This window comes from Jaculus jaculus, chromosome 2, assembly GCF_020740685.1.
Source record: "Jaculus jaculus isolate mJacJac1 chromosome 2, mJacJac1.mat.Y.cur, whole genome shotgun sequence".
Taxonomy (NCBI): Eukaryota; Metazoa; Chordata; class Mammalia; order Rodentia; family Dipodidae; genus Jaculus; species Jaculus jaculus.
The window spans coordinates 198,426,103-198,437,987 of NC_059103.1; the positions used below are offsets into that span (position 1 = coordinate 198,426,103).

Consider the following 11,885-nt stretch of genomic DNA (forward strand, 5'->3'; position numbering starts at 1 on the left):
CCATGGGATGTGAACTGATGTAGAGACTTAGAAGACAATGGGGGGCTGGAGAGATGGCTTAGCGGTTAAGCGCTTGCCTGTGAAGCCTAAGGACCCCGGTTCGAGGCTCAGTTCCCCAGGTCCCACGTTAGCCAGATGCACAAGGGGGTGCACGCGTCTGGAGTTCGTTTGCAGAGGCTGGAAGCCCTGGCATGCCCATTCTCTCTCTCTCCCTGTCTGTCTTTCTCTCTGTATCTGTCACTCTCATAAATAAATAAATAATGAACAAAAAAATTAAAAAAAAAAAAAGAAGACAATGGGAATACATGTTCTGCATCTCCGTATCTCAAGGAGAGACAGGGTGGCCACCCACTCCAGAAAAGCAGGCGACAGCAGTGGCTTGCTCAGGATGTTGTGATAAGATAATCTGCGTGGAAGAGCTCAAGCCGAGCAAGGCAAGGCTGCTGTGAGGCGGCTATGGAGACAAGTTCTCCATCCTGAGAGATGCTTAGTCTCATCTCACAACCAGAATGCAATACCACGTGACCCGGGTGATAGATAAGACATTATTAACCCAAGTATGGCTTAAACATATTTTTTAGATATTTTATTTCTTTATTTGAGAGAGAGAATGGGTGCACCAGGGCCTTCAGCCACTGCAAACGAACTCCAGATGCATGTGTCACCTTATGCATCTAGCTTACGTGGGTCCTAGAGAATCGAACCATGATTATTGTGAGTTTGAGGTCAGCCTGGGCTAGACTGAGACCTGGAAAGAGAGAGAGAGTGACAACTTCTAGAACTGGCCCGAAGAGCGGCAGCTGACAGGGTCTTCCCAGGATGGATACATGATGTAGTCATCAGGGCAGAGCCCAGGGCCGTGTGGGCAGATGAGGACACAGGAGGGAGCTTAGCTTCCTTCTTGCCACTGCCCTTGCTCTGTGCCTCAGTATCCCTGCGTGTAACATGCTGTTACCTCTTCTGGGAGGGGAGTGGAAGTTGTGGTAGGATTCTTGCTTCCTGAGTGAGGGCAAGTCCTACACTGTCCCACCTCCCGCCTTCCAGGCCCTCAGCATCTGTGCTGCTCCCTTACACACCCTGGAGCCCCGCTGTCGGTCCTCCTGAGTGTCTTGCCCTTGCTTGGTCTCTGGGTGGTTAGGTGTGGAGGCTGGAAGCCGCCATAAGCCCGAACCAGGAAAAGTAAGCCCTCTTGGGGGAGGTTCAGAGGGGCTGTGGCGGCATTGTTCCCAAGCCTTGGAGCAAAACCATTCTGGCAGATGTTTGTGGTGGGTGGGGATTGGCCCCAAGCAGCCTCAGGTCCCCTCACAAGAGGCAGCAGGATGGCCCTGCCCAGTAATGTCCAGTGAGCCAAGAGCATCATAGCCAGTAGGAGCAGACAGACACCCATGTTGTGTCCCGGCTCTGGAGGTGAGTCGCGGTTGAGGCAGGCTGGATTGGACTTTGCATCAACTTCAAGACCTACATTCTGGAATGTTTTTCTAGGGATCCTGTGAGGAATAGAGACTGAGTCAGTCACACATGACCCACAGCTGAGCCTTGCATCCTATGTCACGTGGCAGAGAATATGGACTGCACACTATGGGGACCTACAGACAACTTTGGGATGGGACTCCCGTCTGCCCCTCCTCAGCACCGCGGGGAGTCCTGAGAGTTCTGGGACTGTCCACCATCTGTCCTGTGTGGCCTGCTAGGCAGTTCTCTAGTGTTTGCATGACTAAGTGAACATGTGAGGTTCTCTGTTGATGCGTCACAGAAGGGGGGTCAGAAGCCATGTTGTAGAAGGAAACTCAGATCTCGTGAGTGGCTTCAAAGCTGGAGTCAGGAAAGTGCCTACCCTGTGTGTCATTTCCTTGACTTTATTGACATTTTGTCTGAATTCCATCTTTTTCAGGGAAATAGTGGAGCACATGGTCCAGCACTTTAAAACTCAGATCTTCGGGGACCGGAAGCCAGTGTTTGATGGAAGGAAGAATCTGTATACTGCTATGCCTCTTCCGATTGGGAGGGACAAGGTAAGGCCTCTGAGTGTTGGGCCCGCATCTGTACAGTGAAGTTCAAATGTGTCACAAACACTTCACCTGGAAGAGGGGTCACCGACAGGCCATGTGCTTCCTCACAGGGTCCACTGGCCTTGCTGCCCATGTGCTGTGGTTTGCTGTGATGGTCTGTGACACACCCACATCAAGCCACAAACTATTGCAGATTTTCATACTGTTGAGTCCTTATCTCAGAACCATGAGAAAATGAGGCTCATGGAATGGGTAAAGCAAAGATTTATTGAGGAAAAGGTGGAATCCCCCCCCACCCCAAGTGTCAGGACAGGAATGCTTAGGATTTGAGCCAGCACTCAAAGAAGGCCAAGAAGAGAAAGTTAGAACCCAGAAAAGCGGGCAAACTCAGCAGTGTGCCTCAGCCGGCTTCTAACCAAGAGAGGGGCTTCTGGAGACTCTCAGGAAGGGTGTGACTGCCCCTCGCTCCTCCTCAGCATGTCTGTTGTCTCTTAGCCAGGTGAACAGTTAAAATGATTGGTAGACTCCAATCAGGACCAGGGGCGCAATTGTGATGTTCCCTTCATAATGTTACCAGGGAAACAGGCTGTAGTGTTCCTCCTTCAATGACCTCCAAGCCTACTTATGACAAGACCACCAAACGACGATGGAAGCCCATGGAAGTGTGTGCTTGTGTGTTTGCATGCCCACAAAAGTGTGTATGCACGCAAACACCTCGCTGGCAGGAAACGAAGCAAACAGGCTTCAGTGGCCAGTGATTCCTCTGAAGTCAGACCAGAGTGGTTACATAAAATGTCTTTTCTTATGGTCTTTGTCCTTACTGGAGAGATGGCTCTGTGGTTAAGGCATTTGCCTGCAAAGCTTAGCGACCTGGGTTCAATTCCCTAGTACCCACATAAAGCACATGCATCTAGGGTTTATTTGCAGTGGCTGGAGGCCCTAGTACACCTATTTTCTCTCTCTTTTATCTTTCCCAGCTTACACAAAAATAAATAAAAATACTAAAAAATAAAAGATAGTCTGGGTGTGGTGATACACGCCTTTAATCCAGCACTTGGGAGGCAGAGGTAGGAGGATCACCATGAGTTCGAGGCCACCATGACACTGCGTAGTGACTTCCAGATCAGCCTGGACTAGAGTGAAACCCTTCCTCAAAAAAACAAAAATAAAATAAAAAATAAAACAGCTCAGAAGTTGTAATGTCTTGGCACCACTTGTAAGTAGAAAGGGAGAGGGGCTAGCTCTGGCCACACACTCATGTGCCTTGGGAACTTAACCACAGGGAGAGGTAGGTAAGAGCGGGCTCTGTCTGCGATGGCGCGTATGCTCATGTCTCTGCCTCCAGGACCCTGTGGAGGAGCGATGTTCAGAGGCCTCCAGTCCACCAGCATGTGTCCTACAGGCCTGGAAATGGTCCATTGTGATAATCAGAAAGTGACTCCTGAGGTCCTCTAGCAAGGCCAATTATTCTCAGTCCCCAGATTGGCTCCCTGTCACCTACTGTGACAAAAAGGAAACCTGTTAAGACAGGCTAAAGGCCAGTGACCACATATAACTCCTATGTCATGTTCAGATCTCGTGACTCCAGGTCACTAGTGGTGCATGGGATGTCCCTCCCACCCCAGGGTGACCAGTGCTGCCTTCTGAGTCAGAGGTTGTCCCAGGGCTGGGCGTGAGTCAGCTGAGCAGCATCTCTTGCCGCGGAACATTCTAGGGGTTTGGACTTTATTGATCTAAAGGTTTTGCACAGTTTTGTGGGGTTTTTTGTTTGTTTGTTTGTTTGTTTGTTTGTTTAAAGCTATATAAGAAAGAAAAGCCATAAGGAGTTACTCACAGGTTTGTTCATATGTATTTATAATGAGACGCAGACTAGATGCATGCACTTGTGCTATTAACAGCTCAGATGGGTAGATGTGGGCTCACCTTTCTTGGTGGTGGGACCTGGGACAGGCCACCCCCCCCCCAAGCAGAATGGAGCAGCTGTGGAGACATGCCAAAGGAAGGTCCCTTTCACCGGGGAGGTGGAGTCTTTGTGCTCCTCTTTTCACCTGCTCTTGGTGATAACCATCGGCCGCTCCCTGTAGTACAGCATGAACAGTGAGGTCTGAAGTACGCCAGACCCGCAGCTCAAGACAGAAGGCACAGTTACTGCTCCCCTGTCCCAGCCTTGTCCAGTGCCTAGTGTCTACAGGGGACCTTCATCCCATGGTTGATACCTGATGGGTGCTCAGTGCCTCCCAACTTTACCCAGTCACCCTCACCCTTCAGATGATCAACGAAAGGTCCAGAGAGCATAGAGAACCGTTATTCCGCTGGTGACCCACTGGTGGCCTGGGTTGGGGTGCCCATAGGTGTGTACCTTCCCTTCTGCAGCCTTGCTGGCTAGGGAGAGGGTGAATGTCCCTTTCCTAGATGGAGGTAACAGCCACAAGTGGCAAGTGGCTGCTGACCTGCCCTGGAGGTCAGGAGGCTGAAGGCTGTCCTTGGAGGTTCAGGGAGAGGGGTTCTCCTGGGGCATCCCAGGGGGTCCCTAAGGCATTTGTACAGGTGTCTGGGACATGCTGCTTATCAAACCTGACTGAATCTCTATCCCTGCCTCTGCCTGTCAGCTGCCAGGGTGTCTCCAAGTTCCCAGCACATGGATCAGAGAACTAGTTTATATTTATTTATTTATTAGAGAGAGAGAGAGAGAGGCAGATAGAATGGACATGCCAGGGCCTCCAGACACTGCAAACGAATCCAGATGTATGTGCACCTTGTGTGTCTGGCTTACGTGGGTCCTGGGGAATTATACCTGGGTCCTTTGGTTTTGCAGGCAAGTGCCTGTCCCCTCTCCAGCCCCAGAGGACTAGTTTTGACCCCAGCTTTTGGAGAGGCTGTGACCTGTTTCCCAAGCTTGCTGTGTAGTCGCTGCCACTCCCTGACCACAGCGAAACAGGACTGAGCTTGTATGGTCCCCTCAGGAAACGGACCGTGGCGCAGAGCCCTACAGCTGTTGCTTTGGCCTGGTTTCACTAGTGCAATGGCTATGACGTCCTCCCTGGAGCTGGGTGGTCCTGGCGATGCCAGATGCCTGCTGGTGCCATTGCTCCTTGCATGGTGGTGGGGGCTGGGGGAGCTCAGCTGAGGCCTGGGCAGGGAAAGCCTCGGAGACACAGCAGCTGCTCACTGTTTCCTGGAGCAGATACTATTTATCTGTGTCAAAGTACCGTGTTTCCACTCTTTCTTGGTGGTGTAGCAGCACCCAGACTGGGCTCACTCGATCCCCAAGTTCACCACAAGTACCTCCAAGAAGAGCGGGTGCGGGCCTTGTGGTCAGGTGCCTGCGGAGGTGAGCTCGGCCAGCCTACCGTCTTCCTCAGCCCGGGTGCCCTGCGCTTGTCTCCCTGTGTCCCTGCAGAAGGGCCTGGGGGAGCCAGCACCAAGGTCAGGCTGCACTGACCACAGAGCTACACGTCCCTGTGGAGCCTGGCTGCTGTGTTATTAGACCCCCCCAAAGGGATGTGACACCAGCTTGGGCATAAACGAGGCTTCTCTTGAGATGGCACGCAGCCACAGCTGTTTACTGCACACCTGTCCAGACCCCATGATTGGCATAGTGTTGCCGAGCCTGGGGCCAGACACACAGCTCTTCCCGAACTATGAGGAGGCTGGATAGAGTATTTTGGTATAAGAAGACATAGTCCTTGTGTCTCCTCCAATTTTCCAGTATATAGACTTTTTTTTTTAATATTTTTTTGTTCATTTTTTTATTTATATATCTGAGAGTGACAGACACAGAGAGAAAGACAGGTAGAGGGAGAGAGAGAGAATGGGCGTGCCAGGGCTTCCAGCCTCTGCAAACAAACTCCAGACGCGTGCGCCCCCTTGTGCATCTGGCTAACGTGGGACCTGGGGAACCGAGCCTCGAACCGGGGTCCTTAGGCTTCACAGGCAAGCGCTTAACCGCTAAGCCATCTCTCCAGCCCTATATAGACATTTTAAGGAGGGTATTAACCAGTATCCAGTTGTCACCAATTCTTGGTGTGTCCTTGAGCCATTGTGGCCTAGTGTTTGGTAGAGGTGTGAAGGCTGGGCGGGCCCACTGTCCTGGCAAGTATATGACAGTGAGGCCTGCATGCTGATTCCCACTTACACCCACTACCGCCTGGGCCCTGGGCACCATTTCTGTTTCTCTTTCCCCACTACCTTTTTCTTCAGTTATAGCCAGCAGGCTGTGGGCCCTGCTTATATCAATCACAGCTCCAACTTTTTTCTGGAATTAAGTGCAAAGGTGAGTGCACCCCTCACCCCCATAGGGTCTGGACAACTCCCTTCCTGTCTCTGGATCTTAGCTGTCCACACGAGTGAAGTGCAGGCTGATACCAGGTGGGGAAAGGGTTTGGGCCTCCTTCTCCTGCAAATGAACATCAGGAGCTTGTTTTGCATCTGACTGTGTGGCTGGGGAGTTGAACTAGGGCCAGCCTTTAACCAGTGAACTATCTTCCCAGCCCCAGTAGTTGTTACTTTTTTTAATTAAATTTTTAAAAATATTTATATTATTTTATTTATTTGAGAGAGAGAGAGAGTGGGCATACCAGGGCCTCCAACCACTGCAGACGAACTCTGGATGCATGGGCCACCCTGTGCATCTGGCTTATATGGGTCCTGGGGAATCAAACCTGGGTCCTTCAGCTTTGCAGGCAAGTGCTTTAACTGCTAAGCCATCTCTCCAGTTCCCCCCCCCCCCCCCGCCTTTTTCCCTTGAGATAGGGTTTTGCTTTAGCCCAGGCTGACCTTGAACTCACAGTGATCCTCCTAGCTCTGCCTCCCAAGTGTTGGGATTAAAGGCATGTGCCACCACGCCTGACAGCTGTTACTGACTTAAAATTTTATGAAATTTTCCCACTGTCCACACCAAGTAGTCCCAGCCTCAGCACTCTGTCCACACTGTGTGTCCCTGCACCATGGGCGTGGTTCTGATGCTCAGATGGAAGTTAGAGGAGCTCTGCTGCCTTGTGCCTGCTTCCTTTTCCTGGTGTTAGTCAAAGCGTGTCACCATAAAGAGTGCTCCTTTTCAAGACGCTTGTTCTCGAGAATGGAGTTTCAAAGGGGAAAGTGGGGGAGGGAGGGTATTACCATGGGGTAATTTTTATAATCATGGAAGTTGTTAATAATAATTTGAAAAAAAATGCAAAAGAAAGACTGATTCATGGGTGCCACTCAACCATGAGTGGAACTTGGCCTTTCCCCCTTTTGGAGCGTTGGGCATTGGGCATGGGTCTCGTGGTGCAGCTAGGTGGGACGGCTGCTCAGCCAGTCCTTGGCTGGGCGGAAAGGGCGTGTCTGCCAGGTACTCGCTGCAGCGTCCGCGGGGTCTGGTTATGGCTCTGTAAGGGTTAAGGAAGACGTGGGAGGCAACCAAGACTGCCCAGGCCCAGGCCTCAGCCGCAAGGATGAGCAGGCAGGTAGGCGGGCGAGCGAGTAGACATGCCCCAGGCACTCAGAGAACAGTGACGTGGCCATGCTGGCCCTGTGTTTGGAGAACGTTCCAGACACACGGTGTGGTGTGGAGGCAGTGGGGCCTGTGCAGGGACTGGCTGCATGGCTGATGGTCAAGGTTCGGCCCTGCTGGGATTTCTGGGTACAGAGGGATAAAGTGTGCACAATCCCTAATGTGTTAGCAGTTCTGGAAGCATGGGGACACGTGCAGATAGCAAAGCTGCCTTGGTCACCACCTGAGTGGTTTGTTTTTTTTTTTTTTTTTGAGGTAGGGTCTCACTGTGGTCCAGGCTGACCTGGAATTTACTCTGTCATCTCAGGATGGCCTTGAACTCATGGCGATCCTCCTACCTCTTACCTCTGCCTCCTGAGCGCTGGGATTAAAGGTGTGTGCCACCATGACCGGCTTTTCTGAGTGGTTTTTGGGTACAATCAAGATGTCCCATAAGTAAAGCGTTGATGTAACTGTGGCTGGGCTCCCAGTCTTGGGTGAATGGGAGGAAGCAGGTGTTTTTGGCCATCAGCCACCCACCTCTTTGTAAATGTGTTCTCGATAAAAGTAAATAAAGTTAAAACTTCAGCTTCTTGGGCTAGAGAGATGGCTTAGCGGTTAAGCGCTTGCCTGTGAAGCCTAAGGACCCCGGTTTGAGGCTCGGTTCCCCAGGTCCCACGTTAGCCAGATGCACAAGGGGGCGCACGCGTCTGGAGTTCGTTTGCAGTGGCTGGAAGCCCTGGCGCGCCCATTCTCTCTCTCTCCCTCTATCTGTCTTTCTCTCTCTATCTGTCACTCTCATAAATAAATAAAAAATGAACAAAAAATATTAAAAAAAAAAAAACTTCAGCTTCTTAAGCCAGGTGTGGTGGCGCACGCCTTTAATCCCCGCACTCAGGAGTCAGAAGTAGGAGGAGCGCCATGAGTTCGAGGCCACCCTGAGACTACATAGTGAATTCCAGGTCAGCCTGGGCTAGAGTGAGACCTTACTTTAAAAAAACAGCTTCTGTTTCTTCTGCTGCTTCTCACAAGAAGTAACCTTCGTGTTTGGCTTCACAGGTGGAGCTGGAGGTCACATTGCCAGGGGAAGGCAAGGACCGCATCTTCAAGGTGTCCATCAAGTGGGTGTCGTGCGTGAGCTTGCAGGCGTTACATGATGCACTTTCGGGGCGGCTGCCCAGTGTCCCTTTCGAGACGATCCAGGCCCTGGACGTAGTCATGAGGCACTTGCCATCCATGAGGTGAGAGATGGGGAGCAAAGTGTCAGGAGCATCTGCATGTGACTAGGTATGACCAGAAAGTGTGAGACCTGTCCCAGGAAGGATGGAGTCCATGCAGCCGGCTGTGTGGTCGTTTCCTGGGGAAGACAGTCAGCAATGCCTAGCATGGGGAAAGTTGATCAAATTAGTCCCCAGCACAGGGTTTGCTGACTTCCCCTGAGCCCAGCGATTAGTACCAAAACTAGGATACCACATCCAGACCTGGTCACATGTGTGTACACTCAGACGGAGGGACAGTCAGGCCTTGGGGATGACCCTGGGAAATGAGAAAGAGAAACCTCAGCAGGAACCAAGCCACACACAGAAGGCCTGGGATGGAGCCCTCCACTCTGAGGGCTCCTTCGCCTGTAGGAGCCACACCTTGACTGTGGGGGGGTGATAGCAGGGGTCCCTCCTGGTGGAGCCCTGGCCTGTCTATCACTGCTCAGAACCATTGCGGGATACAAGGCCTATGGGTACCAAACCAGCCTCAAACGGTGGTTGACAAAGTGTTGCCTGTGCTTTTTAGCTGAGATGATTTAATAATTATTTACATTAATTTTATAATCATGGGGAGACTACCATTTTTGCCTTAGAAAACCCATCAAAGTAAGGCAGGGCTAGCACACCTTAGCACAGGTAGAAAATGACTGCCAAACAGTGCAGTGTCCGTATGAGACGTTGCTGACGAACACACTGTCCTCCCTTCAGAGTCCCGAGCGGTGACACATCCCAAGTACAAGCACATCAGGTGGTGCCCTGTGGTCTACAGATGTGCTTATGCTGGAGAATGTGCCCACTGTAGTCAGTGGGTCCCACTTGGGTCCTCTGTGTGTGTGACTGGCCTGCAGAGGTGTGTGGATCTTCCATGCTGACTCCTGTTCCCACACGTGAGCAAAGCTCCAAGAGCAGTGAGCTTTTTGCTGCCTTCTTGGTGTCTGGTGCCCAGGAAACTGTCAGTGGAAGGAGCTAAGCTAAACCAGTAGTGGGCACCAGGTGGCACAACTGCATGCCTGTCACTGGGCTTCTGCCTTTTGGGTGTTAGAAATGGGCAGATGAGCTGGTCGTGGGGGCACATTCCTTTAATCCCAGCACTTGGGAGACAAAGGTAGGAGGATTGTTAGGAGTTCAAGGCCACCCTGAGACTACATAGTTTATTTCAGGCCAGCCTGGGCGAGAGCAAGACCCAATCTTGAAAAACCAAACAAACAAACAAAAAAAAAAAGAAAGAAATGGGCGGATGATAAGCTGGGCGTGGTAGTACACGCCATTAACCCTTGCAGCACTCGGGAGGCTGAGGTAGGAGGATCACAGTGAGTTCAAGGCCACCCTGAGACTGCACAGAAGTGGGCAGATGCTACTGCTGAGCTGCTCCTGCCTCAACACAGACCCAGGCTAAAAGGACTCCCAGGGTTGTGCATAGCCGTGTGCACTGTAAGAAGAGAAGCAAGAGTGAGGAGCCCAGCATGGGCACCGAGTGGGGGCTGCCTGCTGGCTGAGCGGGGAAGGGGTATGCAGAGGGCCAGCTGCACCTCTGATGAGGAGAGGGCTCGTGTGGTTGCAGGTACACCCCCGTGGGCCGCTCCTTCTTTACTGCCTCTGAGGGCTGCTCCAACCCCCTGGGAGGGGGCCGAGAAGTGTGGTTTGGCTTCCATCAGTCCGTCCGCCCTTCTCTGTGGAAGATGATGCTGAATATTGATGGTAAGCAAAGCCCTTGGGCTTTCCTGCAGGGTGGGGAAGAAGCCAGGGGAGGGTCCACGGAGCACCCCAGGCAGCTATCGACCCTGGCATGTGGTGTGGCCCCTGTGTGCTGTCTGAGGTCAGGGCTGTGGCTCTTAGACAGGTGTCAGTGCCCTTTGGAGGACCTGCCACCAAAGACCTCCGGTGCTGGGCTGAGCTGAGCAGCCGCTTCTGCTGGCCCCTACACAGCTGTGAGGTTGGGACCGCATATGCCTTACTTCATCCTGATTCTCCCATGAACACTTACCACCATGACAAACACCTAAGAGAAGCAGCTTTAAAAGGACTGGGTCATAGCTTTGGGCTGTCTAGTCCTGGCCACTGGCAGTGCCGTTCTCAGGCCCATGATGGGGCTGAGCTTCACGGCAGGTCAGGCGGGGTGGGTCAGTGAAACTGCCCAACTCAACCATGGCCAGGACCCATGGAGGTAGGAGGCGCCAGGGACAGGGCATCCCCTTTAAGGGACATCCCCTTTAAGGGCATATACACCCAGCAACCTACTTGTTCCAACCAGGCAGGACTTCGTAATTCCTACCAGCTCCCAGTGAAGCCATTAAAGTTATGAATCCATTAGTAGATGACTCCGTTGATAGGGCCACAACCTGTTGCCTCTCAGTGATAGCATCTACCAACTGGGGACCAAACCTTCACCACATGTGCCTTTCGTGGGACACTTCACATCTAATCTACAGCAGCGCTTCTGCCTCTGCTGCGGGAACCCTGGGCTTGTGTTGTGCTGGTCCCCTCTTTGTGATAAGGAGACGAGAGAGTAGGTCAGGGCAAAAGTGCCTCTTCTCTAGCATTACTGAACCTCTGGTAGGCTTGACTGGTGTGATTTGCTCAGGTAATTGCTGATTGGAATGGAAATTTCTGAGATGCCCATTCTAGAACATGGTCAAAAGAGCCCACAGAATCCAAGGCTGTGCTTTCCGCATGTGACTGGCTTGGGCAGAGACCTGGGAGGTGGCTCGGTTGGTAAAGCTGCCGCTGTCTGGAAGATACAGCAAATCCCCTTGGGTTAGTCCCCAGCTTGGAATTTGGGACCTCAGACATCTTGTACCTTGGCTTTCCCATCCCAAAGGCCCAAACTTGTGAACACCATAGAGGGAAACTGAGGCCAGGCATCGTCCTCCCTGTGTCCCTGAGCATTCTGCCCTGCAGGAACTATTCCTAACCTGTCCCGGAGTGCCAAGCTCTTGTCTTTGTCTTTTGTTTTTCCTGCCCATAGTGTCGGCGACAGCGTTTTACAAGGCACAGCCCGTGATTGAGTTTGTTTGTGAAGTTTTGGATTTTAAAAGTATTGAAGAACAACAAAAACCTCTGACAGATTCCCAAAGGGTAAAGTTTACCAAAGAAATTAAAGGTAAGGAGCCATCCTGGCACATCAAGCTAAGGGGCTGGGAG

The 11,885-nt window shown here is 51.9% G+C and overlaps 1 protein-coding gene across 1 annotated transcript in view; it reads left to right on the forward strand.

Annotated features, from left to right (window-relative positions):
• Ago2 (argonaute RISC catalytic component 2) overlaps positions 1–11,885 on the forward strand; it is a 109,288-nt gene that overhangs the window by 60,918 nt on the left and 36,485 nt on the right. Inside the window, exons 3-6 of the mRNA XM_045142726.1 lie at positions 1,892–2,012; positions 8,542–8,723; positions 10,306–10,442; positions 11,710–11,844. Coding sequence (XP_044998661.1) covers positions 1,892–2,012; positions 8,542–8,723; positions 10,306–10,442; positions 11,710–11,844 — 575 coding nt within the window. The remainder of the gene's footprint in view (positions 1–1,891; positions 2,013–8,541; positions 8,724–10,305; positions 10,443–11,709; positions 11,845–11,885) is intronic.